General features: G+C 40.8%; 4 protein-coding genes across 12 annotated transcripts; 3 read left to right on the top strand and 1 right to left on the bottom strand.

Moving 5' to 3' along the window:
* The first annotated feature begins 424 nt into the window (after window positions 1-424).
* LOC115674276 (uncharacterized) lies at window positions 425-3,952 on the top strand. 8 transcript variants are annotated; one of them, XM_056310481.1, is made up of 6 exons: window positions 425-683; window positions 1,412-2,209; window positions 2,634-2,911; window positions 3,054-3,180; window positions 3,458-3,525; window positions 3,626-3,952. In XM_056310481.1, the coding sequence occupies exons 2-6, from the start codon at window positions 1,413-1,415 to the stop codon at window positions 3,682-3,684; spliced, it is 1,329 nt and encodes a 442-aa protein (XP_056166456.1). In that variant the 5' UTR covers window positions 425-683; window position 1,412; the 3' UTR covers window positions 3,685-3,952. The 8 variants fall into 8 exon arrangements, with proteins under 8 accessions (XP_056166456.1, XP_056166457.1, XP_056166455.1 ...); XM_056310482.1 differs by having other exon boundaries at window positions 425-706; XM_056310480.1 differs by having other exon boundaries at window positions 425-868.
* Window positions 3,953-8,631: 4,679 nt separating this feature from the next.
* On the top strand, window positions 8,632-12,223 carry LOC115674274 (receptor-like protein kinase HSL1). Its single transcript, XM_030596623.2, has 2 exons — window positions 8,632-11,374; window positions 11,478-12,223. Exons 1-2 carry the CDS (start codon window positions 8,740-8,742, stop codon window positions 11,912-11,914), a joined length of 3,072 nt encoding a protein of 1,023 aa, XP_030452483.1. The 5' UTR covers window positions 8,632-8,739; the 3' UTR covers window positions 11,915-12,223.
* A 2,583-nt stretch (window positions 12,224-14,806) lies between these two features.
* LOC115674275 (ATP-dependent 6-phosphofructokinase 6-like) lies at window positions 14,807-23,473 on the top strand. 2 transcript variants are annotated; one of them, XM_056310653.1, is made up of 14 exons: window positions 14,808-15,033; window positions 15,897-15,943; window positions 16,070-16,109; window positions 16,362-16,424; window positions 16,589-16,726; window positions 17,047-17,205; window positions 17,347-17,400; window positions 17,905-17,973; window positions 18,063-18,192; window positions 18,359-18,621; window positions 18,898-18,946; window positions 19,047-19,201; window positions 19,648-19,804; window positions 23,464-23,473. In XM_056310653.1, coding segments are annotated over exons 1-14 (1,443 nt in total). In that variant the 5' UTR covers window positions 14,808-14,916; the 3' UTR covers window positions 23,466-23,473. The 2 variants fall into 2 exon arrangements, with proteins under 2 accessions (XP_030452484.1, XP_056166628.1); XM_030596624.2 differs by lacking the exon at window positions 23,464-23,473 and having other exon boundaries at window positions 14,807-15,033; window positions 19,648-20,000.
* On the bottom strand, window positions 20,748-23,648 carry LOC115674432 (serine/threonine-protein kinase Aurora-1). Its single transcript, XM_030596826.2, has 9 exons — window positions 23,525-23,648; window positions 22,740-22,856; window positions 22,408-22,554; window positions 22,185-22,280; window positions 21,828-21,923; window positions 21,638-21,734; window positions 21,380-21,497; window positions 21,217-21,289; window positions 20,748-21,090 (listed from the first exon to the last, which is right to left on the bottom strand). The coding sequence occupies exons 1-9, from the start codon at window positions 23,558-23,560 to the stop codon at window positions 20,989-20,991; spliced, it is 882 nt and encodes a 293-aa protein (XP_030452686.1). The 5' UTR covers window positions 23,561-23,648; the 3' UTR covers window positions 20,748-20,988.
* Between the last annotated feature and the right edge of the window lie 977 nt (window positions 23,649-24,625).

The raw sequence follows: 24,625 nt of genomic DNA, 5'->3' as shown, positions 1-24,625 counted from the left end.
GATTCTTTAAATTGGGGCTTCTATTTAACGCTGCACAAGTTTTATACAGACTCAGTCTTGATCTGTGCCTCGAGGACGAAAGAAGTGTGATGATGCTCTCACTCTGTACTTGCCGAGTATGTATTGAAAGTGCAAATATTCAGGCACATTCAGATTATCAAAATAGTTTTAATCTGTTAAAGAGAACAAGCTCCTAATGTCCTACATAAGTAGGCTACTGCAAAGGATAAAGACTGCCATTTGTTATAATCGTTTAAACAGAAGTCAGCCTGTTTTGCACTGGGACACCATGTAAGAAAGTTGAAAAGGTTTATCAGAAAAGTGGACCCTTCAAGCGACTTTTTCGGATTCCTCCAAATGGACAAACTGAAATGATTGCTGCCACGCGTTACACTATCACCCTGGATCGGCTTGAGTGAAAGGCGTTTGGAACTCGAATGTATCGTATGTGCATTAATGGTTCATTCGCTAATTCAGATGCCGAATCGAGAATATACCCAATGTCTTTGTCATAGCATTATGTAGGTCCATGGCCCTGTCCTATTTGAGCCACTGTTGGAACTGAACAAAGAACAAAATTTTGTTTGAGCATTTGATGGCCCTGCCCTCTCTTATTTTCTTTCAATTTGGAAGAATAAATATCTTGGTTCAGCTAAATAGCTCTAATCATTCAAAGTCAGAAGGTACGTGCGGCCAAGAACAAGAAGTATGTATGCGTGTTCCTCTGTTCAAGTTTTGGGTTTGAGCAAGCATGCTTAATTCGTTGGGATTCCAGCTAAACAATAAACAAGTTGTCTTGTCCCCAAGTCATGAATCAGGGATGTGACAACAACCACCAAGTGTAGTCCACAGATGGTTAATTGCGCATGTAAACTTGCTTACCCTTTCCTAGTGCGGCTTCAGTTCTCGGCATTCGGAATCTCCATGCAACTTCCTCTTGCTGCTCTAACACACGGTCCACTCGAGTCGAAGTGAAAGCTGAAAGAACCCATCCACTGTACATTCCCACTGAAGCATGGTTGTGATAAAACCAGGTTTTCTTGCCATCTGTATGATATAGTGGTTCCTCTTCTTAGTTGGTAGCAGAGTTGAGAATCTTCACAGGCTTAAAGTCAATCTGCTTTTGCTGATGCCTGCAACGCGTTTCTCTTTCAGTCAATTACCATAGCAAAGTATCTGAGAAAGGTTTGAGACTGAAACTGAGCAATTTCTGTTCTAAGCTTTTCACACATCCCATGATGACAACCGATTGTTTTCGGAACGATTCTGATCGTACTTTACTTTCCATTCATTTTCTCCTGATAAACTGAGTTGCCAAAACTGAAATATTGTATTTCTCATGCCTATCTTTTCCCATTAGGTTTGTCATCATTTAAACAGTACAAATTGATGTTTATTGTCATTTATGCAGAATGCCTGCTAAGGAAAAAGAAGGGTGCTCAGGAAACAAGAAGAGCGTTGCAAGAGGGTCAAACGATAAGAACTTGGACCTGAGGCTCGGTCCTCCTGGAGAAAGTTTTATTCAAGGAGCCAAAAGGGTGTTTGAAGACATTGTAACTCATAAAGCAAGAGATACAAAGCTCTTGCATAAACACCCCTGCCTAAAGCCCCCTTTGAGTGACCAAAAGATTGAGGAGCTTGCTGATAGCAGGACATGCTGGCCCGAGAAAACGACTTTGACTCTTCGGAGAGTGATCCAGGAACTGAAGACGCAACCCAATCCTTCATACAAACAGTTCTCTTTGACCTCCCCGCTGAATGTGACGGTTGCAAAATCTTCACAAGAGCATGTCTTTAATGAAGCGGACTTTCTCAATTTAAACAATGAAGCCCTTTCAAGTCCTCTTATTCTACCTGGAAACTCTCCGAAAAGGGTGTTTGAAGACATTGTAACTCATAAAGCAAGAGATACAAAGCTCTTGCATGAACACCCCTGCCTAAAGCCCCCTTTGAGTGACCAAAAGATTGAGGAGCTTGCTGATAGCAGGACATGCTGGCCCGAGAAAACGACTTTGGCTCTTCAGAGAGTGATCCAGGAACTGAAGACGCAACCCAATCCTTCATACAAACAGTTCTCTTTGACCTCCCTGCTGAATGTGACGGTTGCAAAATCTTCACAAGAGCATGTCTTTAATGAAGGGGACTTTCTCAATTTAAACAATGAAGCCCTTTCAAGTCCTCTTATTCTGCCTGGAAACTCTCTGAAAAGGTTATTTTGCTAAGCTTGCCTTCTCATTCTCCCTTGTTCCTACTCTTATCAAGCTAATATGTATGGGGAGTTGCTCGGCCACAAATTTGGAAAAACTTTATTTTGAAAAGAAAATGAATGAACATGCATTAGGGTATTTTAGGTTGTCTCTGTCATAAAGGATCAAAGAGATGAAGTAGTAAAAATGAAGATGGATCTCCCAAAATAAAAAAAAGGATGTCATATGATTTGATTGCAATTGAAGTGTGCGACTTATCAGTGAAGAAACAGGTAAAAGAACTCTCTCCAGGGTAAGAATAAGGCACTTACTCATTTTGTACTGTGCAAAATCAGCATAATCCTCAGGGTCCCAATATGCAACATATCTGTATCTGTGAACTGTTTTAGAGACCCCAACTTGACTATATTGGTCCTTTGTTTGCAGAATTCCGCCTGGTCCAGTCGTTGGGTGGCCTCCAATAGGTTCCTTCAGGAAAAACATTGCAAACAACTTGTTGTGCAGGCAAACTCCTGAGATGTCATCGAGTGAATTTAGGAAGCAGGACAATGGTGAACATCAATCAGAAGATCCAAACCAGCACATGTTTGTAAAGATCTACATGGACGGATTCCCAATAGGAAGAAAACTGAACCTCAAAGCCTATGACAGTTATGAGAAGCTCTCTGTTGCCATTAACGAACTCTTTAGAGGCCTTCTTGCTGGTAAGACCTCAAATTAAGCATCTTAGTCCAAGAATGGTAATTGGTTAATGAGGTAGCACTTGAGTATCTATCCTTTCCTCTTGAAGACAAACATGATACAAGTGATGCTAAGTGTTTAATGTCCTAACCTTTCACTTTTTAGCGCAAAGCGCTGCGAGCGATGATACAAATGCAGAGAGAGAGGACATGAATGCCGAAAATGGGGAATGCACTTTAGTTTATGAGGATAATGAAGGAGACAGGATACTCGTTGGTGATGTTCCATGGAAGTAAGTACTCTTTATTTTAGTGTTTGTGTCAACAAATAACCTGCGTTATATTTGTCGACCATAATCCAGTAACTCAACAAACGAACATACCGCAACGACACCTTTGAAAAGCTTCAAAGCTGCTCAAAACTGATCATCTTTCCTAGTACAGTTTTCCGTTTTCTATTTGCTTGAATTTGCAGCCAACTAAAAAGGATTCCAACTAGTTTTGTAGTCATCATAATCACCCAATTACATAAAAGTGCTCTCCCAACACAATCTTATCATTTTCTCGTAGTATGTTTGTATCTACTGTCAAAAGGCTGCGCATCATGAAGAGCTCGGGTCTCACCGCTTCCCCGCCATGTGAGTTCCTTTTTCAGGTTCTTCTTGAACTTCCCATCTAAGGGTCGATTTCGTTCTCATCTAATTCCTCGAGTTAAGATGGTTTTAATTTTTCTTTCAGTTGTAAGCAGTGATCAAGACAACACACCTCCTGATTCAGCGGCAAAAACTGGAAGATGAGGGAGACATTGAGCTGATCATCAGGAGTTCACAATTTCAAGGACTTGTATATTATGCTTCCTAGTGTATTTTTTTTGGTTTTTGGACCATCCATAAGGCTATTCTAGATGTTTGTGTGTTATTAGTTCTCGCCCAGCTATTTGTATATAGCATATGCATTAGTTTATTAGGACTTACCAGCTGAAGCATATATGTGATTACAATTAGCTTTTACCTGCTATAAACAAAATTCCACTCAACAGAATGGATTTCAGTGTTTCTATCTCAACTTGTTTTCATGACTTAATTGCCGTTCTTTTTCGGCTATTCCTCGGTAAAAATAATTCAATCGAGTTCAGCATGCGACAAAGTTTATCTCCGGTCCGATTCCTGTTAATTCTAGAATGTATATTCCACCTAAAACAGATGCTTTAATCACTCTTTGATTTTTCATGTATGTTTGGTGAACCTAAGCAGGTAGTGACTTAATCAAATTCACTTCTCTCAGAAGAAAATCCGGGCATCTTTTTGACCCAGGCACTCGTTTAATTCTCTCTTTCTAGAAACCCTTTTGTCAGCATGAAAAGCTACACTTGCCAAATCTTGTTTCCTAGTGTTTTTCCAGGTTTAACTTCTCATAACAAAAGATTTCTACTGCATGAGTAACTAACTATTCTTGCCCCTGCTCTAGTTTCCTCTTTTTCACTACTTTGTTCTTCACATTTTACCCATCTAAGCATGGAGCTCTTCTTACAGAAATGATGAATGTATGGTATTATGGACATGGAGGCTTCATGGCAAGACTCTTTCCTTCTTTTAACAATCAAAGACAGGCACACAAGATTCAATGCTGACATTAGCAAACTTGGGAGAAGAAACAAGAAATTGTGAGGTATAAATCCATCCATCCATGTCATTGACTCAGGGGTCAGGGCAGAGGACATGACTCTGCAAATTTGAGGAAATATCATGCCTTTGTTCGAATGGACAAACATATAAAACATAAACAGCAGCCGCCAAAGTCGGCTTGCATTCAAAGAGGCATGAAGAAAATCAACTTGATAAGATGACTTAGTCCACGAGAAACAACTGCTGTTTCTTTGTTTTTCCCCCCTCCCCTTCAATTATTAATAATATTTTGGGCCCACAAAATATTTGATTCAGAAAAATATGAAAATGATTGGAACCTTCCCACGACTTTATGACCATGCTTTTTGGCTTAAATTGATCTTTTTGTCTCTGTCCTTTGCATCAACTACCTAAATGCATTGACTGCTTTTTACTGGCTCTGAAGTCATCATTGGCTTGGATGAATGGCTGGAGTTGGACACTCTACACTTTTCTTTTCGCATTTTCATAGTTTTTTTGTCACATCGATGTGAAAATGAAGATTCAAAAGCCAAATTCCATTCTTTCAAAGCCCCATTCAATCTTGTGCCGGCATCGGTGGAATAATCTAATCTAATAAGTCATAGCAAAAGTGACTTTTTGAATATTAGATCCATTCAATATAATAAATAATCATTTTATTTTCGTATACAATTTCATTTTTTTTATTTTAATATACTGTCGTAAAAGTGAATTTTGAACATTTAAGAAATTCAATTTAATGAAGATTCTTTTCTTTTCCAAATGAAATTTTAAGAGTTTTTAAGAAAAGATAAGATTTAAAGGAAAATTTCTTATAATCTCAATCTAAATCTAAACAGTTAATTAATTTGAAATGCTTTATATGAGTAATTGAATAGATTATGTACAATCGTTATTCGATAAAAAGAAGTCTTCTTAATTTCTTTTCAAGCAATTTCGAGAGATGAATATTTCAGGATATCAACATAGTCATAAAATGTCATATGTACTTAATAATATCTAACATAATAAATCCATGAGAATGAGAAAATATTTATGCTTTAGGCTTGGCATAATATGTGGTAGAAAGAAAAAAGATAAGTGCACTAAAAGTCCTAAATTTTATCATGAAATTGCAAGTAAGTTCTAAAACTTTCAAAAAGTACAATCAAGTCCTAAAATTTGTCACATTTATGCAATCAAGTTCTTCTATTAATTCCATCTAACTTGGTTAACAGAAAATGGTAACTTGGCTTTTTTTATTATTTTCTTTCTCCTACGTGGGGCTAACGTGGATAAAACAAGAGGATAAGACTAAAACAACGTCGTTTTGGTCCAATTTCTTATTTTTTAATGTAAATACTTTCTAAATTAGATTAAAAAAATAAACTAAATTATAAAAATAAAAAATGGCAGGGTCGTCGGCCACTAGTCGAGGCCCGGTAATCCCAGCCGACTCTCAACCCACCATTGCCAGCTGGTTTTGCCTACGTTCCTCTTTTTTTATTTAGTTTATTTTTTAATCTAGTTTAAATAGTATTTATATTGAAAATCAAATTGGACCAAAACGTCATCGTTTTAGCCTTATTCTTCTTGTTAGGTCACATTAGCACCATTTAGAAGAGAGGGAAAAAATAAAAATAAAAAAGCCACGTCAAGTTTTTTTATTAGTCAAGTTGAATGGAGTTAATAGAAGGACTTGATTAAACTAAATTAATACCTTTTATGACTTGATTACATTTTTTAAAAATTTTAAGACTCAATTGCACTGTCATAACAAGTTTTAGAACTTCCGATGCACTTATCTAAAAAATATATATATATATATTTACATATGTAGCATGCCAAGAGAGAGACAGAGTAATTTTACTCCATCCCATACAATATGCATTAAGATTGGAGTGAATTTTCCTTTATGGTCAAAAAATTGGAGTGAATTTCACGTAACAAAAAAAAGGATTAATATTACGAAAAACCCCAAACTGGTACACTTATAACAAATTTACCTTCAACTAATATTTTGACCACAAAAAACTCCAAAATAGTATACATGTGAAAAATTTACGCCAAACTACTATTTTGACCATAAAAAACCCTAATGTGACAAATTGACCCTCCGTTAAATTGGATTAATACCACAAAAAATCATAAATTGATAAACATGTGAATAAAGGAGGGGTAAAACCCAAAACTGGTACACCCGTCAACTGCCACATGTTATCCAACTTAGAAATTTGACGGTAAAATTTAACGGAAACTAACGGAGGGTAAATTTGTCACAGGTATACCACTTTGGGATTTTTTGTGATCAAAAAATTAGTTTGGGATAAATTTATCACATGTTTACCAGTTTGGGGTTTTTCGTGGTATTAACCCAAAAAAAATGACGATTCCTAGAATTGGTAAAATAATCGTGTTAAGCTAAAAAAGAAAGCAATATGTGATAAATTTATTCTGAGCAAAATAGGACATATAAAATATTAGATAAGTGTAAAGTGAATTTATATATAAGACAAAGGACCCTACTTCATTCAATAATTAATGATACATATTATTTTGCATGGTACTTTCTTCGATTATTTAAATTCTACTACTACAGTCACAACCGGGCCCTAAGAACTACTAAATTTTTTTTTAAATTATTAAAGTTGAATGTAGAAAACCAGAGAATGAGTTTTAGTAAACATAGATTTTCAACATGCCTAATATGATGCAAATACACTAGCATATTGTTTAATAGTCCGGTTCAAAAGTTTCGGACCTAAGAATGTCCTTAAATTATTTCGTCTGAACTTTGGGACGTAAAATGCGAAGTATTCCCTAAGATGATGGAAGAAAAACTATCCCCCAACTTGGGGGTTGGTCGTGCAGGCACTAATATATAAAAATAAGAAATGCGATCCTATCAGTCCGTTACATATATACACCTGAATAAGCAAGGTGCCCCGGTCGGAAGCTTTTATCTTCCCCTGTTTCAGTGAGATATCCTCCCTAACCATCACCAGGGTTTGAGAATCAATAATTTTGTGCAATAAATACAGTTGGAGCCGCCCCTGCTCTCAGCCACCACCAGTCCAAGAGACTTTGCAAAAAGTGTTTTTTTTTTTTTTTTGGTTCTTTTTTTGTCTAACTTCGCAATAAGCGTTTTGTCTTCCCCCACAGATTGGTCAAACAATCTTCTTTCTCTAGAGGTAACCCGTGAGACGCCTTCTAGAACAAGGGGTCCACCCCCCAAAAACAATAACAAGTAAAGTTCAAATTTAATCTAATTCTATTTAACAAATTAAGCTAATGCATTCGGCCAGAAAAAATTCGAAGGACGTGAGCTAGTGCTAGCAACCCAACGCACAAATGAAACATAATCATATGATTTTCGGATACAAGTCATAAGGAATTAATTAAAAAAAACCCTTTTTACCAAAGTTAGGTGATCAAACATTACTATCGATAGTCGCTAAATTACGAGGAGAAAGTAATATATAATCTATTCTTGTAGCTAAACATTTAACAAGAAATCTAATATTCCTCAACCATTAGCAAGTCATATCGTGCGGCATATACTTCAACAAATTTGGACAAAAAATTGCACTAAAAAGCGTGATTGTAAAGTTCATATAAATAGCCGCGAAACGAATATAAAGAAATTCGAGTTTTTAGAATTCACAGTTTAGATCACATTGTTCATGTGCTACTAAGGGACAAAAAAGGGCATAGATCTTACATGCATATACAATTAATAAATTATCTTAACATATTGACAGGATAAGATCATACTGTTATAATATTCTTTTTCAAGATAATTAAAAAGGGTCCACTAATTTAACTAGGATCGGATTCGCCACCACCCTATTTTTCATAGCCTAAAAACCCCAAATTGGTGGGACCATCCTAAAAAATTATTGCGACCCTCTTTATTTTATTCTTCGAATGTTGTAATTTTTGTCAAATGTTAAGTGGAAACGTGATGGATTAGAACTCTTATTAGTTGGACTGACCGGCAAAACCATATCACTATCAGTGGCACAAACGTAATTAAACTCGATGGCAGTGTCATTTTGCTAGTGCGATTGGACAACAACCTCCGAACTATATAAATAGCTCCAGCTCTTCCTAAGCTCACCAATGTGGAACTCCGAAACTCCTACCTTCTGTTTCCGTTAGTTTTTTCCTGGCCAACCAACTTTCCCGGCAAAAACAAGCGCCGGAGTGACCGACCGGACCGTTGAAATGTCGAAAATGCCCCTCTATTTCCGAAAGCTCGGCCTCCCCCTCATCTTCCTCTCTCTTCTCTCCATACCCTTTTGTGTAATCTCACAGGGTCAGGCCACAGATGAGCTCACGGTCCTGCTCAACCTGAAGCAGCAATGGGGCAATCCACCTGCTCTCCAATCGTGGACCTCATCGACGGCGACGCCGTGCGGCTGGCCGGAGATCAATTGCACCGGCGGCGCCGTCACGGGGCTCCTCCTCCGCGACATGAACATCACCGAGCCGATCCCGCCTTCAATTTGCGACCTCAAGAACCTCACTCAGCTTGACCTTTCGTGGAATTACATTCCTGGTGGATTCCCAAGGGCACTGTATAACTGTTCCAAGCTTCAAATCTTGGACCTTTCTCAGAACTACTTTGTGGGTCCAATTCCTAGTGACATTGACCGGCTCTCGGGCCTCAACTACTTGGACGTCGGCGGGAACAATTTCTCCGGCAACATTCCTGCGGAGATAGGGCGGTTGTCGGGGCTGCAGACTCTGAACTTGTACCAGAATCAGTTCAATGGCACATTTCCCAAGGAAATTGGGGACTTGGTCAATCTTGAAGTTCTGGAAATGGCCTATAATGAGTTTGTGCCTGCAATGATACCACCGGAATTCGGGCAGCTCAAGAAGCTGACGTTCCTGTGGATGAAACAGTGCAATCTGATCGGTGGAATTCCGGAGAGCTTCTCGAACTTGTCCAGTCTCGAGCACCTGGATCTGTCAGGAAACGCATTGACGGGCGGAATCCCTGGTTCGTTGTTTTCTTTACAGAACTTGAGCTATATGTATCTGTTCCATAACGAATTGTCTGGTGAATTACCCACCTCTATTTCGTCGATGAACTTGATCAAGATTGATCTAGCAATGAACAACCTGACCGGCTCAATCCCAGAAGATTTCGGGAAGTTGCAAAGTCTGAGCCTTTTGAATCTGTATTGGAATCAATTATCAGGCCACATACCGGTGAGTATAGCCCAGCTTCCTTTGCTGAGATATTTCCGTGTTTTTGGCAACAAGCTGAGCGGTGTATTGCCGCCCGAGTTTGGCCTATATTCGCCACTGGAAGCCTTTGAGATCTCGGCTAATAAGCTCAGTGGCGAGTTGCCGAAAACTCTCTGCACTAATGGGGTCTTGCTAGGTGTTGTTGCTTACTCCAATAATCTGGGCGGACAAGTTCCGGAATCGCTCGGGAATTGCAATACTTTGCGGACAGTTCAGCTTTACAACAACAATTTCTCCGGCGAACTTCCTTTGGGCATTTGGACGCTGTTCAATTTGTCAAGCTTGATGGTAAGTCAAAACTCCTTTTCGGGTGGTCTTCCGAGCAAGCTTGCATGGAATTTGTCTAGAGTGGAGATCAGCAACAACAAATTTTCCGGCCCAATTCCGACCGAAGCCTCTTCATGGTCGAGTCTAGCGGTCTTGAAGGCGAGCAACAATCTGTTCTCTGGCAATGTCCCTGAAGAATTGACTAGTCTTTCTCGACTTATCATTCTATCGATGGATGGCAATCAACTTTCTGGTGAACTCCCTTCAAAGATCATCTCCTGGAAGTCACTAACGACCTTGAATTTCTCCAAGAATATGCTTTCTGGCCAAATTCCTGCAGCAATAGGTTCGTTGCCTCACCTGCTCGATCTCGACTTATCGGATAACCAATTCTCAGGCGTGATACCCCCAGAATTGGTCAAGTTGAGGCTCACTACCCTAAATTTGTCCTCCAATCGACTAGTTGGTAGAATCCCAGATGGTTTCAATAATCTAGTGTATGAAAATAGCTTCTTGAGCAATCCTGATCTATGCGCTGATGATCCCATGCCGAACATCAGAAGCTGCTATACCAGAAGCAGTAAATCCAACAAGGTTCCTTCAAAGTATCTCGCCCTGATTCTAGTTCTTGTGATTGCCATGTTTCTAGCTGCTGTTCTGTTCTCCTTGTTTGTAATCAGAGAGTACCGGCGGAAGAAGCTCAGGCACGACCTCGCAACTTGGAAGTTAACTTCGTTTCAGAGGCTCGGGTTCACCGAAGCGAGCATCTTGTCCAATCTAACCGACAATACCCTCATAGGAAGTGGCGGCTCGGGCAAGGTGTATCGTGTAGCGGTTAACGATTTGGGCGACTACGTCGCTGTCAAAAGGATTTGGAACAACCGAAAGTTGGACTGGAGACAGGAGAAAGAATTTGCAGCAGAAGTCGAAATACTCGGCTCGATCCGCCATTCCAACATAGTGAAGTTGCTGTGCTGCATTTCGAGCGAGAACTCGAAGCTGCTCGTGTATGAGTACATGGAGAATCAGAGTCTGGACAAGTGGCTTCACAAGAACAAGAGAGCGTTGACGTCGAGAGGGAACTCGCCGCGCCGTGCCGTGTTGGATTGGCCTATGAGGCTGCAGATCGCTATAGGAGCCGCGCAAGGCCTGGGCTATATGCATCATGACTGTTCTCCCCCGATCATACACCGCGATGTGAAGTCGAGCAACATCTTGTTGGATTTCCAGTTCAAGGCCAAGGTGGCGGACTTTGGACTGGCCAAGATGCTAGCCAAGCACGGCGAGTCTCACACCATGTCGGCCGTGGCGGGCTCGTTCGGTTACTTCGCCCCTGGTAAGAGCTAAGAAATTATTCAGGGAAATTTTCTGACCTGAGAATAGCCTCCCCCTTTATCTTAATCATACAACAAATATTAAATCCGTGTTTTGCATCGCAGAATATGCATATAGCACAAGAGTGAACGAGAAGATCGATGTGTACAGCTTCGGAGTCGTGCTCCTAGAACTGGTGACCGGGAGGCAAGCCAATAGCGGGGACGAGAACACAAGCCTCACAGAATGGGCGTGGCAGCACTACGGGGAAGGAAAGCCGATCGCCGATGCCCTCGACGAGGAGATCAAGGAACCATGTAATGTGGACGAGATGGCAACCGTTTTCAAGCTCGCACTTGTCTGTACCAGCAGATCGCCGTCCACTAGGCCTTCCATGAAGGAAGTCCTGCACATCCTCCAGCAATGCAGCCCCTCGGAAAGGTGCGGAGGGAAAAAGGTCGGTCCCGAGTTCGACTTCATGCCGCTACTCGGAAGCTCTACATATCTTTCTAGTTACAGGCGTAGTAGGAAAGCCGACGATAGCTTAGTCTACAGTGTTTAATTAGAGTAGTCGGCAGGACGCAGAACTGTGAAATTGACATGGTGCGTAGAGGTTAGGACTTTCAAAGTGCCTTGATACAATGCATTTGCGCCGTCAGGGTATGAGAATCCAGCAAGTGAAGAAAACCTGGAACTCCCAGTAGATGGAGCAGCTACGTCCTTCGACATTAAGCGACACCGCTATGCAGCTTTCTCGAGAAACAGTGTGATCTATGTAAATAATAGCAGAGGTCTTTTTGTTAGTATCATCTCCAGCTATGGCTGTGTCAAAACGGATTTCTTCATATGAAATTCTGGAGTTGACACCCAAGTTTGATCTCTTTTGCGACCTCTTGTTCTTGCTTTGAAGCTAGGTAATGCCTCACTCAAGATCAATCATCATATAACAACGCTGCTTAATGTCCTTTCATTTGGTAATTTCTCTGGCCACAGTTCAACGAGCTCATCAATCAAAGCCGAAGCAGCCGGAAATGTACCTGTCAAGGGTGCTGAATCTGTCCGAGACATGTTTTTGTGCATCTATATGTGACGATTCTTCTGACCCTATCAAGTGTTTCCTCCCAATAGTACAAAACCGGGACACTGGCATCGTCGTCTGCCATCAAGATGACACGCCACTCGGCACGGCGCAATCAGTTCATAAAGCTAGTTCATATTACACGAAGTGGCAATGTCCTGAGCCGAAGTCCTAAGACCGAACCATAATTAAGCAGCAATGGATGCTGCTCACCAATTAAACGAAGGCGGCAAAGCAGTTTTCGTGCTGTAACCGCATTTGCGCGAGCATGCGACGTAACAATAAACTCGGTCCCGGAAACTCCAAATCCCCGACTCCACACTAGTTGTATGTAGCAATGGTCAGGCCAAGCAGTCATTTGCCAGTCTTGACACATCTTTTCCTCTTAAGACCATCTCGCAGAAGGATCACAAATTCACCACCTCCTCAGCCACAGCAGTTCTACTAACTAGGTCTCCTCGTAATAGTATCGATCACGAACAATAATCGACGGTGCTTCATATACGCGATGCAAACGGGCAATGTTTACACGATCATGCCTGCAGTCCGACTCGTAATGCTCAACGATCGATACGACCTTGCCCTCCGACTCATAAGATTTCTCAGGATGCTACCGAGACGAATTTGTTCGACACAGTACAGCAGCTGGCCAATTGATCCCTGATCAGATCATCGTATTCAGTCTCACTCGCCTGAGTGATTAAGCACGGACGTTGCACATTACAACCTCTAGTAATTGTAAGTTCGCCACGTTTTTACTAATTTTTCATGGTTGAAGATTAGTAGCTTTTCGATGCATGTCGATAACTTTTCACATTTAAAAGAATGCACTTAGTTTCGATACAGAAAGGAAGTAACTTTTTGCCATTGACTATCAACTCTTTTTTTTTAAAATAAAAAATTGGAAGAGCAAGTTTTTCCCTAATGGTGTTTTGTAATTTTATCACATGTTGTACCAAAAACTTATGTGATTTAGAGAACTAAAAAGAGCTAGTTAAAAATACCAACGATTATAGGAAGTGGGGCGATTTTACTATTGTGTTTTTAGAAAAATGAATTTGTTTTTCCCATTCTGGTAGATTTCTGAAAAACTTGATGAATAGCAAAAAACTGTTGGTGTAAAAATTACCGGTTCCCTGATTATCCGGTAAACTTGTCACGTACTTATCAATACATTTATGGGATTGCCAACTTTTTTTTGACAGTTTGCAAATGCATCAAATTTCCTTAACTTCTAGAAATTTTTAGTTCGAGCTTACCAACACCTTAGAATCTACCAATTTTTATATGAATTTACCGATCTTCATTTCAATGACTCGCCAACTTTTTTTCCGATTAAATTACCAATTAGCCTTGATTTTCGCACTTTTCTTGCTAGTAACAAAGAGAAAATCTACATGACTTTGAAGTAGATATAAACATTTAATTAGAAAACGTGGACGAGAATAGTGCAAATAAAGTGGAACAATCTAGAAAATAAAATCGAAAGAAAGAAAGATAGATAGATTGCTAGCTATATAAAAAGGAAAAAAATCGACTTTTAACATCATAAAAAGTAAAAACTAATCTAGAAAACCGTGAAATAAATACAAAAAATACCCACCCATGGGTAGCTCAGTTGGTTAGGGCATACTTGGGATTGTGTGGTTAGACACCTGATCCCCAGGATGCTCGATTCCCCACCGAAAGACTTGTGATTTAAGTGGGGGCATGGCGGTGGCTTGTCAGTGTTAGTCTCCCCGAGGAATAGTCAAGGTGCGCGCAAGCTGGCCCGGACACCTCGGTTACAAAAAAAAAAAAAAACAAAAAACAAAACAAAAGAGGCAATCGAAAAAGTTCAGATACATTTTGCGCGCGCACGAGATTGCGCGCGAGTTATGTACAAAGCGAAATGAATCATTTTTCGAAAGAAATCGAGTATGCGTGTAATGGGTAATTATTATTATTACCATTTTCATTATTATTACTATTGAATATGTGTGAATTAGATGTTGATTTAATGAAAGAGAGGCCTAGTTGGTCTAGTGCGTAGTTTCAGTTTTGATGAAAGTAAACCTTTGCTAAAACAAAAAACATCAATAGGCGAGATCGAATCGGAAGCACGTCCGCCGACCGACCGACAGGAGCCGGTGGGGAAAACCCCGCCAACCGTTTTGGAGGAAAAACCGGGAAGCACCAGAAAACCGGTCGGCGCGGCGACGCCGTTTTCTGACGCGAGGCGTCAACCTTTATTCCTCCGCGTTTCTCTCTCTCTCTCTCTCTCTCTCTCTCTCTCTCTCCGCGAATCGAGAGAAAAGAAAAAAAAAACACGAGAACAAACCATCGTTCTCCGCAACAGGAGCGGCGAGAGAGAGGAGCGCCAACGAAAGATTCCCTCGTTGCTTTGGATTCGCGTGTGCGTGTGCGCGCGCGAGTGGGTTCTTGATCGGGATCTGGGTCCTTCTTGTTTCCTTCGCCGGGAGTCGGAGTGAGTGGAAAGAACGGCGATGGGGTTGTCGAGCGCCGCTGCTGCTAATAGTACCCAGATGAAGGTGGTGACCGGGGTTGCTGGGTATGTGCTCGAGGACGTGCCGCACTTGACGGATTACATTGAGAACCTCCCTGTACGCCCTCTCTCTCTCTCCCTCTGTCTCTCTGACGTGTTACATTTGATGCGCGCATCGTGGGTGCTTATATCCTGTGCGGTGGTGGCGGTGGGTGTGTGGCTTGTTGTGGTGATTCGGTTGGTTCGGTCGACCCATCGCCCGGCGTCGAGCTCGGCGTTTACAAGTTGTGTTGTTTGGCAAATGGGTGCTCGTCTCTTTGTCTGGGGAGTGAGATTTTGAGCTGTAGATGTTGAAGTTACATGCTTTACTGGTGATTTTGAGCTTCCATGTATTTTGACGATTCGGGAGTCCTGGTTTTTAATTCGTCAGAAAGATTATAATGCGGTGTCTCTGGCCGTGAAAGGGATTGCGGTCTTGATACGATGATAACTTGTAAACGCGAGCAGTCTCTTGTGTTTGTGTGCCATCTGCGGGGACTACCTTAAGTGTTAGAGTGGTCACGCGACAGCTTGATTGAGGGGATGTCGCGCTGTTAATTGTGGTTTTGCCGCAAGATCAGTTGATAATCAATTAAAGTTCCTAAATGAATTGTACTGGGGGATGAGAAAAATGAAAAAGCTCAATCTGAAGAACAAAGAGTCACCGAATGTGATTAATCATGTGCGGAATTTCTTTTCTGACTTGTTTGATTAAACCACTTTGGTTCTTAATAAATGCCCGCGTACATATATATGAATGTGAACTGTATGATGTGAGCATATATGAAACATTGTGCTAGCGGGTGCAAGCGCACTCTGACTTCTATATGTGGTCTACCAGCTTGCATTTTATTATGTTTACGATCATTTAGATATGGAAGTACTTACTATTGTTGTTAACATTACTAAGTTCATCTTCCCTGCTATGTTTTTGTGCAACAGACATACCCGAATCCGTTGCGGTCTCATCCTGGATATGCGGTGGTTAAGTGAGTAATTGTTTTCTTCTAAGCAATAGAGCTTACTTCTATAGAACTTCTCTGATGTTAATGTATGTCTCTTGGAAAATGCTGATCTCTGTGCTGTTTCTTTTTCTTTATTCTTTTTTTGTTCAGGCAATATTTTGTCAACGTGGATGACACAGTTCCTCAAAAGGTGGGTCTCTTGCAAGATTGATTTACCTGTCAAATAGATTGCAGTATTGGTGTGATTATGTATTATGTTCGAACACGGGAGTGAAATGATGCACATTGTAGTTGTTTTGTTGCTCCTCCTGCAATAGTTACAATGGCAGCTGAAGTTTGAGCAAATTAATAGCCTATTCTGATGCAATTTAAGACTATAAGTGATGCAATTTAATAGCCTGTTCTGACTAGTCCTTGGAACTGCATTTGTATTAACTTGTAGGTTGTTGTTCACAAGGATGGCCCAAGAGGAACTCATTTTCGACGTGGAGGAGCTCGCCAACAGGTATGTCATACGTGTTGTTAGAGTAATTAAATATTAAACCATGCCTTCATCTAGCAGCTTAAGCTTTTAGAACAGTTGGCAGTGGTCCCACCAAAATCTCGCGCATGTTATGGAATTTGATGAACTCTTTGAAATTTCCTGACTTTTGTCGTTCTGCTGTCCAGGTGTATTTTGAGTCAGATGAAGTGCACGCGTGTATTGTAACATGTGGTGGTCTTTGCCCAGGGCTGAACACTGTGATCAGGGAAATTGTGTGTGGCCTTTATCACATGTATGGTGTCACCAAAATCCTCGGAATAGATGTGAGTGAATGATATGTTTATGTGTCACAGTAACCGTTTACTACATTTTATTGTTGTATGAATATTATTCTTCATTTCTCTCCAGTTGTGTATGCTCTGACTTCTGATTACTCATCTGTCTGTTGCTGGATTATATTTTAGGCATGTAATCAGCAAATGATGAATAAAATATTAGCATACTCAATCTCCGTATAGTTTTGCAATAATTTGTCAATTTGGTTTAGTGAATTTTTTGTGTAGATAAACTGTATATAATTTATTTGACAGAACAGTTAACTTCGTGATGCTGTTTCCTTACTATGTTTGGTGCACTTTCCTAGGGCGGATATAGGGGATTCTACTCCAAAAATACCATAACTTTGAACCCTAAAGTCGTCAATGACATACATAAGCGTGGTGGTACCATTCTTGGGACATCACGAGGAGGCCATGATACTTTGAAGATTGTTGACAGCATTCAAGATCGCGGGATTAACCAGGTGTGCAATTAAGGGGACTTTTGTTGGTTCGTAAGTTTCAATATTTTGGCACATTTGAGTCTCACGATTATTGATAGACATTGTAGCTTTGGCATCACATCTTTATACTTAGAAGAAATAATCGCTGCATCTGGTAACCAGGTTTACATAATTGGAGGGGATGGAACGCAGAAGGGGGCGGCTGTTATTTATGAGGTAATATTCTATGCCGTAATGGAAAATTTATTTTCCTTACCGTATTTACTAGAATGCCATCTAGAATTATCCATGGAACAATCAGCAGCGATGATTTCATTGACTTCCTGGGATGTTGCCTGTCCTTGGTCGACAATTATATTGGATTTGATTGCTTCAATCTTTGCTTCCCAAGCCATATTTGAAAACTCATTTCAGGTAGCTCTGTCTAAACAGAAAGGAACACTACTTCCTGACTCTTTGTTTTGAGTTTCTAGATTACCTGCTAATGCCCGATTAGTCCTCTTATTCTCCATAAAAAACCTCATGATTACCGTTCTGTGGTTGAGGAAGAAACTGCTCGATAAGTAGCATGTCTAAAGGCGTTGTCTATTAATACTTTCACCAACTTCCCTCCCTTCCCTTCTATCATGTATAGGTGGCACACGCACACGCATATGTAGTGATGAATGGTAGGTAAATATTAGCTTTCTTTCTTCTTGTAACGTGCACTCTACAATGCAGGAAATTAGACGGCGTGGGCTTAAAGTCGCTGTTGCTGGCATCCCGAAAACTATAGACAATGACATCCCTGTACTTGCTATGAACTTCTCTTTCGTTGATGTAGAGTAACTTAAAATATATCGTTTAACCTGTCCATTTGTTTTCTTCTACTGAACCAGGTCATTGACAAGTCTTTTGGATTTGATACTGCTGTTGAGGAGGCTCAACGTGCAATTAATGCAGCTCATGTAGAAGCTGAAAGTGTTGAAAATGGAATAGGTGTAGTCAAGTTGATGGGACGCTACAGTGGTAAGCTTAACATGTGTAAGTTATAAATCTTTAGTCCAGTACAAAGGTTGTGCTTTCAGCTGCATTCATTCTCTTACCAAAAACTTTGTCAACTCATATATTATCGAGGCAACAGTGTGTCAACTTTACACGTTTTGACCTAATTCTCTTTGGGATGCTCGTGCAGGATTTATAGCTATGCATGCTACCCTTGCCAGTCGAGATGTGGATTGCTGTTTGATTCCGGAATCACCTTTCTATCTTGAAGGGAATGGTGGACTCTATGAGTTCATTGAAAAACGACTTAAAGAAAATGGACACATGGTGATTGTGATAGCTGAAGGAGCAGGGCAAGACCTAGTCACGGAGAGCCTGCAAATGAATCAACAAGATGCTTCAGGGAATAAGCTTCTTCAAGATGTTGGTCTGTGGATATCTCACAAAATCAAGGTATTGCTCTTTATATCCAAGATTATTTGGTACACTTTTGTGGCATATTAAGAAACATTCATGTCTTGATTTTTACTGTGATATTGTTGTTGTGCGTGCCTTTGTGTTATATTCTGTTGATCTATTTTCCTTTCAAATCAACAATCATTCCTCAATGGACACTGACCATTTATCCAAGTGGATGCATACTTACGTCAGACTTGCTTTAAATTGTATTTTGGAGGTTTCAATAATCGTAATTTAAATATTTACAACCTCTTGTCCATTTCATTTCAGGACCATTTTGCCAGACAGCAAAAGATGGCCATTACCCTTAAATATATAGGTCAGGACCAGAGCCTTGAATTTCCATATGATTGGTCGTTGTAATATCATCTCTAGTTTAGATGTAAGAATAGATTCTTACGTACGTGGTCTTTTGGCAGATCCTACATACATGATCCGGGCTATTCCAAGTAATGCATCGGACAATGTTTACTGCACACTTCTGGCGCAAAGTGCAGTCCATGGAGCAATGGCCGGTTTCACAGGCTTCACAGTTGGACTTGTCAATACACGACATACTTACATTCCTTTAAACGTAAGTTTGTCATATTTATCGTTGCACATCCATCGTTTCTACACCCTTGTTGGTTCATTTTTACGAGCTTGGACTCTTGGAGAAACCAAACATCCATTATCGCTTCTGGCTTCATTCTCGTGTCGGGAGTAGTTGAAGAGACCGCATGTGGAGATCCTTTTCTTTTTAAAGGTGTAAAATTGTGGACTACAAGGTTCTCAGGTTGCTCCCACCCAAAATTGAGCCTCCAATCAATGTCAGGGTTCTATTTTCTTAGTTCTCTTCTTCCTCCTTTTAGGCACCCTGCAACTTCTCCTGAACTGGACTAAAACCTCATGCATTGCTTGCTCCGATCTCTCATTTTTCACTTGATAGCAACATTTGAGAGGGGATGGTTTCTATAGCAATTTGGACATCATCATGATGCCTTTTCTTTCCTTCTGTAACTTCATGGATTTTTGGTGCAGCGAGTGACTGAAAGGCAGAACAAAGTTGTCATAACGGACAGAATGTGGGCCAGACTTCTTTCTTCAACGAACCAACCAAGCTTCTTAAGTACCAAAAATGTAGCTTACGCCACGGAAGAGGAAGAACCGCCTACCCAGTCGTCAGAGGGAGGGAACTGTAACGACGGGAAGACCGCGTAAGTGAAGACGTTCGCCCTACTTCATAACCGGAGAAGCAGGGATTCTTCTACTAAAATTACGTGTGAACACACCCATTGATATGGTTATATCGCTTTGTTTTATATGATGTAGTCAATAGATGCTTTTTGTGCAATGCCGGAAACAGCTTTGGATTATCAACTTACCTTTAAGTACTCTCCTGGGTCTTTCTTTGTCATTCCATTTTAGAAGGTACTGCTGAGAGAATTCGAATTCGAATATTTTCATTGACCTGTGGTCCATTGGAAATGGCAAGATCGTATGCTCTGGGCAGGGTTGTCGCAGAAAACGCCGATCTTCACGGAGAACCGGAGATGGGTTCCTGGCAATGGTACTGAATTTTGTCGCGGAAAGGACCGTATTTTCATTAACTAGCATCCACTTTCGACCGAAAAAACTAGCACACGTATGTATATGATGACCTCTGTGGGGTAGTCTATGGGCACAAACAAGTTCCTTGAGAAGCTACCATTGCTCAAGGATAAAACACGGGCTCAGGTTGGTAATGACTTTTGCTCTGTGTCCCCCCGTCTTTTTAACCACAGTTTCAGCATCAGATTAAGCTTTCAAAAAGGTTTAGCTCATCTTCCAAGTTTCAGCTTGCCGGAAATATATTCCTGCGGGTTATTGAGCTGAGAATCACCCGGCAACTGAATTGAAGGTGGAAATCACTCAAAAGTCCGTCCTGGCCTGCTTCTTATGGCTCTTGATGAGTTAGTCCATCCAAACACTGTCGCGTTCCTTTGCGACGAGCCATGGTTGAGCCACAAATCCAACCGCATCATCCTTATGGGGAGACTCTGGTGCTATTTCCTTTGGCTATATCTGATTATGGAGCCATGAGCTTTTTCCATGGCAGCGGAAAGTTAAATTTGTTAAATATGAAAGTTCGGCATTTGCCGGAGAAAAGAACAGCAGAAAAAATTAATTGAATATGAGCCAACTGTTACAAGAATATACTGCGCATGGGGGGTTCGTGCACAAATGTTCCTGATACGTTTTGTCCAAACAGATAAAAATACCCCGAGTTCTCTGGACTACTACTAGAAGCCCCCCAAATACTTCACATTGATTTAATAATAAGACCCATCAGATTCATTAATCACATCAATGAAAGAGAAAAATCACATCCATGAAGGTGAATCAACTCCTGTAGATGCCAGAGGGTTCTGCATTTTGAATAATCCACGGATGCTCGAGAAGCTTGTGAAGAGGCAGGCGCTGTGAAGAATCCTTTACTAGCATCTGTTATCAGTTGTAACAAATTAACAAATGAAGGGTCAGGTACTTGTAAAAGATTATGAGCAATTGCATTGCTCAGCAGTATCGTATATGGTTTAGATGAATCAACTTCAGATGAGAAAAGTTCACCTGACTAATAAGGTCCTTTGCAGCAGAAGAGACGATTGGTTTCGAAGGGAACTTAAGGTCCACTTGCACAATCCTAGTTCAGGATGAAGAAGAACACAATCAATCAAAATAAGCAAAGTACATACTAAGTAATTTCGTCTACACATGAAAAATTGATGCTTACCTTCTGTATGTATCCGAATGCTCCTTTGCCTCAAATGGTGGAACCCCATACAGAAACTCATAGCATAGGACTCCCAAGCTCCAAATATCTACATTTGCATCATGCTCTACACTCTCAACTGCAAATACTCTCATAAAGTTTTAGTCTAGGAAATTGGTTGAACACAAAAATTCTCAAACTTGAGCAGAATCCTTATCTCAAACTTGATTAACCTCTTGAAGGCATGATCATTTAAGATATCAGTAATAGCTTACTCACCCATTTCCGGTGGAAGGTAGTCTAATGTTCCGCACATGGTTCTTCTACGATTAAATGTATGTACTGACCACCCAAAATCTGCAATCTTAAGTTCACCCTGAAAATGAAGGAGACCAAACAAAGCATTAAGAAGATATAGAATAAGTAATCGATCGATCAAGTATAAGAAGATACGGTAACCATTTATCACCTGAGCACCAATCAACAGATTCTCTGGCTTGATATCTCTGTGAATGACATGCTTGCCATGACAATAAATGAGTGCCCGAGCTAAAGATGCGACGTACTGCAACAATTATGTTGTTAGGGACGGATCTCAACAAAAATTTCGACTGATAAAATAAGCAAATTCCGCCAAACATGCTCGAAGACAGCAGGGTAGCTATTCTTAGCTAGAGTCAGAATATCAATCCACCATGCATCAGCCCATTTCTCCAAGGCCAATTTAGTAGCCATGATGAAAGTATGAAAGGTAGGAAAGACGCTGCTCAGATTAAGCGGAAAATAAAAGGAAGCTGATCCGAAAGGGCGTCTAGCAAGAACTTACAGTAGCTGCACGCCTTTCACTGAAGTATTTACACTTTTGGAGTTCCTTATAGAGTTCACCTTTGGCTGCATATTCTAGTATCAAGTAAACTCGTTTCTGCCATATTGTTAAAGACAAGGAAAAAGAACCAAAAGTTAGCTGCTTAACCATTCATCCTCCCAAAACATATAAGATGTCTGATGAAGCAACACACGTGTTAGAGTGCTCTTACAACACATCGCACCTGATCATAAAAATACCCGTAAAGCCGTAAAATATTGGGATGTCGAAGATGACTCTGTATCTCTACTTCGCGTCGCAGCTGATGCTCAACCTGAGACTGTTGCAGCTGGCTCTTGAAGAGAACTTTCAGTGCCACAATATGATTGCTCTAATCAGAGAAAATCATCTCAAAATTAGATTTCACATAACAAGCAGGATATATATATATATACATACTACATAGTCCAGTTCAAAGAAGCTAAAATCCTTAATTGGGACCCGTGGCAGAAATTAAAAGTATGTAAAAAGGCACGGGAAAAATCCGAGAACAATTGAATATATTGCCGGACTAACCCTTTTCTCTCTTGCCAAGTAAACATGCCCGAACTTCCCCCGCCCGAGAGGCTTGCCGATGTCGAAGTCGTTGAGCGTCCACCTCCGCTTCTCAGCTGCCGAAGCTTCTGAAGAGGACTGCACAAGGAAAAAAAATAAATTCAGCCCCGCGAGATCATTACCAGCCTCAATTCCAATAAGCAAAAACTAATCACACACGCGTGTTAGCGATCTAAAAGTCTGTAGTATTCGCAATCCACGCCACGCCAAGAAAGAACTGTTTCTTCATCTAAAATAAAGACGCACTCAAGAATAACCAGCTACAGCTGAGATTCAGCATGCTTTTTTCCCCCTCCGTTGAAAGCACATGCTTTCGAGACGTCGGAGGAGGTGACAGATCATGGGACAAGCTCACATAATATCACCATCCCCCTCCCTTCCCCCCCGCCTCTCTCGACACCTCCAAATCTGAAATTTTCCAACTGCTAAAAACTAGGAAGGTAGCTCCCCGCCTGCACGGTGTCACACTCCCCCCCCTTCTCCGCGCTAACCCTAGCCGCGCCGACAAATGACGATACCATCAGGAATAACCGCCAGCGAAGACCAAGCTAACTCTACACGATTGATTGCAGCCTCGGTTAAAGGGCAAAAAGAAAGAAAGAAAGAAAACCCTAGTTCGCAGATCGGAACGATCGGCCGGATTCCATTTCGAGAGATCGGCACCAGAAATGGAAGAGAGAGAGAGAGGGAGGGAGGGGGAGGGAGAGAATCGTTGGAGGAGTGCGAATGAAGCGGGGACGCTGTACCTTCTCCTGGGGCTGAGTCTCGGCAGCAATCGCCATTGGAGATCGAGAGGAGCAGCAGCAGCAAGCGAGCGAGCAGAGAGAGAGAGAGATGGAATGGGACTGCGCGAATCGCTTCGGGGGACGAAGAAGGAAAGAGGAAGGGGGTCAGATCGGGGCTCATTTTGAATCGGCAACCCCCGCAACGGTCGAGTCCGCGTGGGCGGACACGTGGGCCAATCACCTGTCAGATCGATTTCTTCTTTACGAGGAGCGTCCCAGCTGATGTCGCACTTTGCCGTTTACTTCTTTTGTCTTATTAATGCCGACCCGATCACTCGTTCGATTTTACAGATCCAAAAACATTTTTTTAAGAAATAATGTAGGACCCGCGGCCAACATTGGATTTACAAAAAAAAAAAAAAAAAACAAATTTTCTCATGTACAGTTGTACCGGGGCTGGAGCCAAAAGCCTTAGGATGCGCATGGAATGCATTCTGGAATAAAAATTCTGTTCCGGAATGCATTTCGGAACAGAACGGCGTTTGTTAAAAAATTTCCGGAATGCATTCTGGAGCGATTTTTGCGTTCGGAATAAAAATGCATTTGTTAAAAATACTTGATTCGAATGCATTCTGATTCCGAATGCATTCTTGATTCGGAATGAGTTTTTGGCGAGAAAAGAGAAGCTACTTTTTGTAGGCTTCGATTCGAATGCATTCTCCTATTTTCTCACAATTTCTTTTCGAAAATGCATAAAAATTGAAAAATTCTAGAAAAATTCATAAAAATTTCCAGAAAATAAAAAAAAGTCAGATTTCGGGAAAATATGAAATTTGGTGAATTTTTTTCAAAAAATAAAAAAAAAATCAAAAATTTCAAAACTTCACAGAATAGCTTAAAACACATGTGGCTACCCACTTTGAGTGAAATTTAAATTTTTTGAGGTGCCCAAAAAAAATCAAAAATTTCAAAATTTCACAAAATGGCTTAAAATACCTGTGGCCACTTACTTTGGGTGAAATTTAAATTTTTTTGAGGTGCCCAAAAAAAAGAAAAATAATAAAAAAATAAAAATTTTCAAAACTTCACAAAATGGCTTAAAATACCTGTGGCCACCCACTT

Source organism: Syzygium oleosum, unplaced genomic scaffold (assembly GCF_021117445.2).
Source record: "Syzygium oleosum isolate NSW1041296 unplaced genomic scaffold, Sole_v2.1 Sole_v2.04, whole genome shotgun sequence".
In the NCBI taxonomy this organism is placed as follows: domain Eukaryota; kingdom Viridiplantae; phylum Streptophyta; class Magnoliopsida; order Myrtales; family Myrtaceae; genus Syzygium; species Syzygium oleosum.
This window is presented reverse-complemented; position numbering and strand designations above follow the sequence as displayed.

Excerpts from the sequence above, each read along its gene's own strand:
- LOC115674276 (XM_056310481.1), top strand. The coding sequence starts at position 1,413 with ATGCCTGCTAAGGAAAAAGAAGGGTGCTCAGGAAACAAGAAGAGCGTT. Across the intron at positions 2,912-3,053 it reads CTTTAGAGGCCTTCTTGCTG|CGCAAAGCGCTGCGAGCGAT; the intron begins GTAAGACCTCAA and ends TTCACTTTTTAG. Across the intron at positions 3,526-3,625 it reads TCTCACCGCTTCCCCGCCAT|TTGTAAGCAGTGATCAAGAC; the intron begins GTGAGTTCCTTT and ends TTTTTCTTTCAG.
- LOC115674274 (XM_030596623.2), top strand. The coding sequence starts at position 8,740 with ATGTCGAAAATGCCCCTCTATTTCCGAAAGCTCGGCCTCCCCCTCATC. Across the intron at positions 11,375-11,477 it reads GTTCGGTTACTTCGCCCCTG|AATATGCATATAGCACAAGA; the intron begins GTAAGAGCTAAG and ends TTTGCATCGCAG.
- LOC115674275 (XM_030596624.2), top strand. The coding sequence starts at position 14,917 with ATGGGGTTGTCGAGCGCCGCTGCTGCTAATAGTACCCAGATGAAGGTG. Across the intron at positions 16,727-17,046 it reads CCAAAATCCTCGGAATAGAT|GGCGGATATAGGGGATTCTA; the intron begins GTGAGTGAATGA and ends GCACTTTCCTAG. Across the intron at positions 18,622-18,897 it reads GGATATCTCACAAAATCAAG|GACCATTTTGCCAGACAGCA; the intron begins GTATTGCTCTTT and ends ATTTCATTTCAG.
- LOC115674432 (XM_030596826.2), bottom strand. The coding sequence starts at position 23,560 with ATGGCGATTGCTGCCGAGACTCAGCCCCAGGAGAAG. Across the intron at positions 21,498-21,637 it reads CTACCTTCCACCGGAAATGG|TTGAGAGTGTAGAGCATGAT; the intron begins GTGAGTAAGCTA and ends GAGTATTTGCAG. Across the intron at positions 21,290-21,379 it reads CATTCGGATACATACAGAAG|GATTGTGCAAGTGGACCTTA; the intron begins GTAAGCATCAAT and ends ATCCTGAACTAG.